Source organism: Lepidochelys olivacea, assembly GCF_965140295.1.
Source record: "Lepidochelys olivacea isolate rLepOli2 genome assembly, chromosome: 5".
Taxonomy (NCBI): domain Eukaryota; kingdom Metazoa; phylum Chordata; order Testudines; family Cheloniidae; genus Lepidochelys; species Lepidochelys olivacea.
Genome location: NC_140415.1, coordinates 85,736,927 through 85,739,482, shown reverse-complemented (window position 1 = coordinate 85,739,482; position 2,556 = coordinate 85,736,927). Strand labels below are relative to the sequence as shown.

Genomic DNA, 2,556 nt, shown 5'->3' with positions numbered 1-2,556 from the left:
AAGTCTGCCAAGCAAAAATAACTAGTGTGCTTGGAAAGGAACTCAAAGCATGCAAAATTAGGGAGTACAATATGCAATGATCCACGTGTAAATGTAATTTGTCTGTAATGTAAAACACTCTCCTCACCCTTTAATTTTTATTGCGATTCTGCTCTACTTACTTGTATTGCACTCTAAATAAACCGGTAAGAGTTGCATTGTCTTTATGTTCCCCAATGCAATATTTTAGTGCATTTTGCATAATTTTTATTAAGACGAGGTTCACAGGTTGCAATAGCACCAAACAACGCAACGTAATTTATACCCTTTTTCTGTTTTTTTGTTTAAAAAAAAAAGGAAAGAAAAAAAATTACATCTGCAGTGTCTGCCTGGCAACACCATAACAAAAGCAGCAGCACTAGCAGACTCGAGGCAATCTAATTCCCTCCCCCCCCCCCCACGTGGCCTCCTGGCACGAGCCGGCCCAGCCTACCGCCCGATTATCATAATAATACTCCCTTAGCCTGGCCAATGAGGGCTGCAGAGACTCCGCCAGCTGCCGGCACAGCAGCCAGGCTGCCTATAAATACGGCAGCTGCCGCCAGTCTCCACTTCGCAGTCGCCAGGACCCGCGCAGAGCTCGTCGGGGAACCAGAGCGTGGGATCTAAGCGCCGAGCCGCCCCGGGTGGATACGGATACCGGCTGTGAGACGCGACATGACTCTGGAGGAGATTCACGGCCAGGAGCCAGTGCCGGAGAGCAGCGACAGGTACCTACCCCGCCGGGGCGTGCTGCGGGCGCTGCTGAGCCCGCGGGCTGCTGCCGGGGCGCGGGGCGGGCGGCGCGTGCAGGGGAGCGGCTCCCGGGGGTCTCGCGCCGGTTCCCGGACTGAGCCGCCTCCCCGCTCTGTGTTGCAGGATGCAGGGCGCCGGCAAAGCCCTCCACGAGCTGCTGGTGGCGGCGCAGCGGCGCGGCGGCCTCACGGCCGGGGTCTACGAGTCGGCCAAGCTGATGAACGTGTGAGTATCCGAGCGGCGGCGGGGCCGGGGGGGGGGCGGCGCGGGCTGTGGCCGGCGCGGGGTGCCCGGGCCCTGTGGCGCCGCCTCTAACCCCCGCTCTGCCCCGCAGCGATCCCGACAAGGTGGCGTTCTGCGTGCTGGCCGCGGCCGAGGAGGACGAGGGGGACATCGCCCTGCAGATCCACTTCACCCTCATCCAGGCCTTCTGCTGCGACAACGACATCGACATCGTCCGCCTGCACGACATCCCCAAGCTGGCCGACATCGTGGGGCCCAGCGAGGAGTCGGGGGAGCCGCGCGACCTGCACTGCATCCTCATCACGGTGAGTCCGGGGCCGCCGCCCAGGGCCCTCCGGCAGCCAGCCCAGACCTGCTCCTACCAGGGCTAAAGCGCCCTGCTGTGTGACCCAGGGAGTCCAAATCCCGTGCTCCATGCCGCCTCTGGGTGCACCAATTAATGGATTGCTGGTGTTCAGCTAATACCACAGATTTCTTTCCCCCACCCCTTTCTTGCTCCATCCTGCCCATTTAAAGAGACTAGTTCACTTTCCCAAAGCCCCAATCTCTTGCTGATCTAGTTTAGTAATATGTACTCATAGAATGTGTCTTGTCTTGTCCGTTATTCTCACAGAATCCCAATGAGGATGCTTGGAAAGACCCAGCCCTGGAAAAGCTAAATCTCTTTTGTGAGGAAAGCCGAAATGTCAATGATTGGGTGCCCACGATCACCCTGCCTGAGTGATGAAGGTTCAGTGCACTGGAGAGGTTGAAACCTTTGTTGCATTCTCATCATGGTGTTGCACACCTGGGTGAACCAACAAGTTGCTGATTCTGTGGATTAGCCTGGTCAAGAGATCGGATTAAGCCGCTCAGACTGGCAAGCAGTGGGCTCGGGCTCTTGTGGAGAAGAAAGAAGTGAGGGAGAAGGGGGATGTCTCATGCCAGCAGTGAATCCCCACTGTGCTGCAGCAGTGGAATGGCTGGCATGCCATGGAGCTGAATGAGTATTGCAAGTTTACAGGAGCTGAAGAAATATTGCAAGTTTTCAGGTCAAGTGGAACTGTAAGAAGGCAGGACAGAAGGTTGGGGAATCTGACAAAAATGACTTGGAAAGATTGGACAAAATATTGTAACTATGAACTGTTGGCACTGTCTATAAAACTTTAAGAAGAAACATTTTGATGGCCTAATAGAGACTTATTACTGTGACAATTATACAAAGACTTTCCTACAAAGACTTATGCAGACCAATTTTATCCAAGGCCTTTGGGCTGCTTTGCAAAACTTGGTTTAATAATGCAATAATACTTTTTATTTATGCTGCTATTAAAGTTCTAATGTTTATAATAAACTTTTTTTGATAAATAACTCTGTTCTTTTGCTTACTGGGTGGGGAAAACCTTATTGTCATTTTTAAAGGTCTTGGGCTACCTCTTTCATATCCCTTTACTTCTATAAAGTTGTGCTATAATGAACCAACACATGGAAATTTGCCCTTACTTAAAAATACTTCTCTAAGGGATAGCAGCTGATTGACTAGAAAGCATGGCTATTAAA

The 2,556-nt window shown here is 52.2% G+C and overlaps 1 protein-coding gene across 1 annotated transcript; it reads left to right on the top strand.

Annotated features, from left to right (window-relative positions):
- Positions 1–566: 566 nt before the first annotated feature.
- GADD45G (growth arrest and DNA damage inducible gamma) lies at positions 567–2,318 on the top strand. The gene is made up of 4 exons (XM_084628123.1): positions 567–749; positions 898–999; positions 1,109–1,322; positions 1,631–2,318. Exons 1-4 carry the CDS (start codon positions 697–699, stop codon positions 1,739–1,741), a joined length of 480 nt encoding a protein of 159 aa, XP_084484249.1. The 5' UTR covers positions 567–696; the 3' UTR covers positions 1,742–2,318.
- The last annotated feature ends 238 nt before the right edge of the window (positions 2,319–2,556 follow it).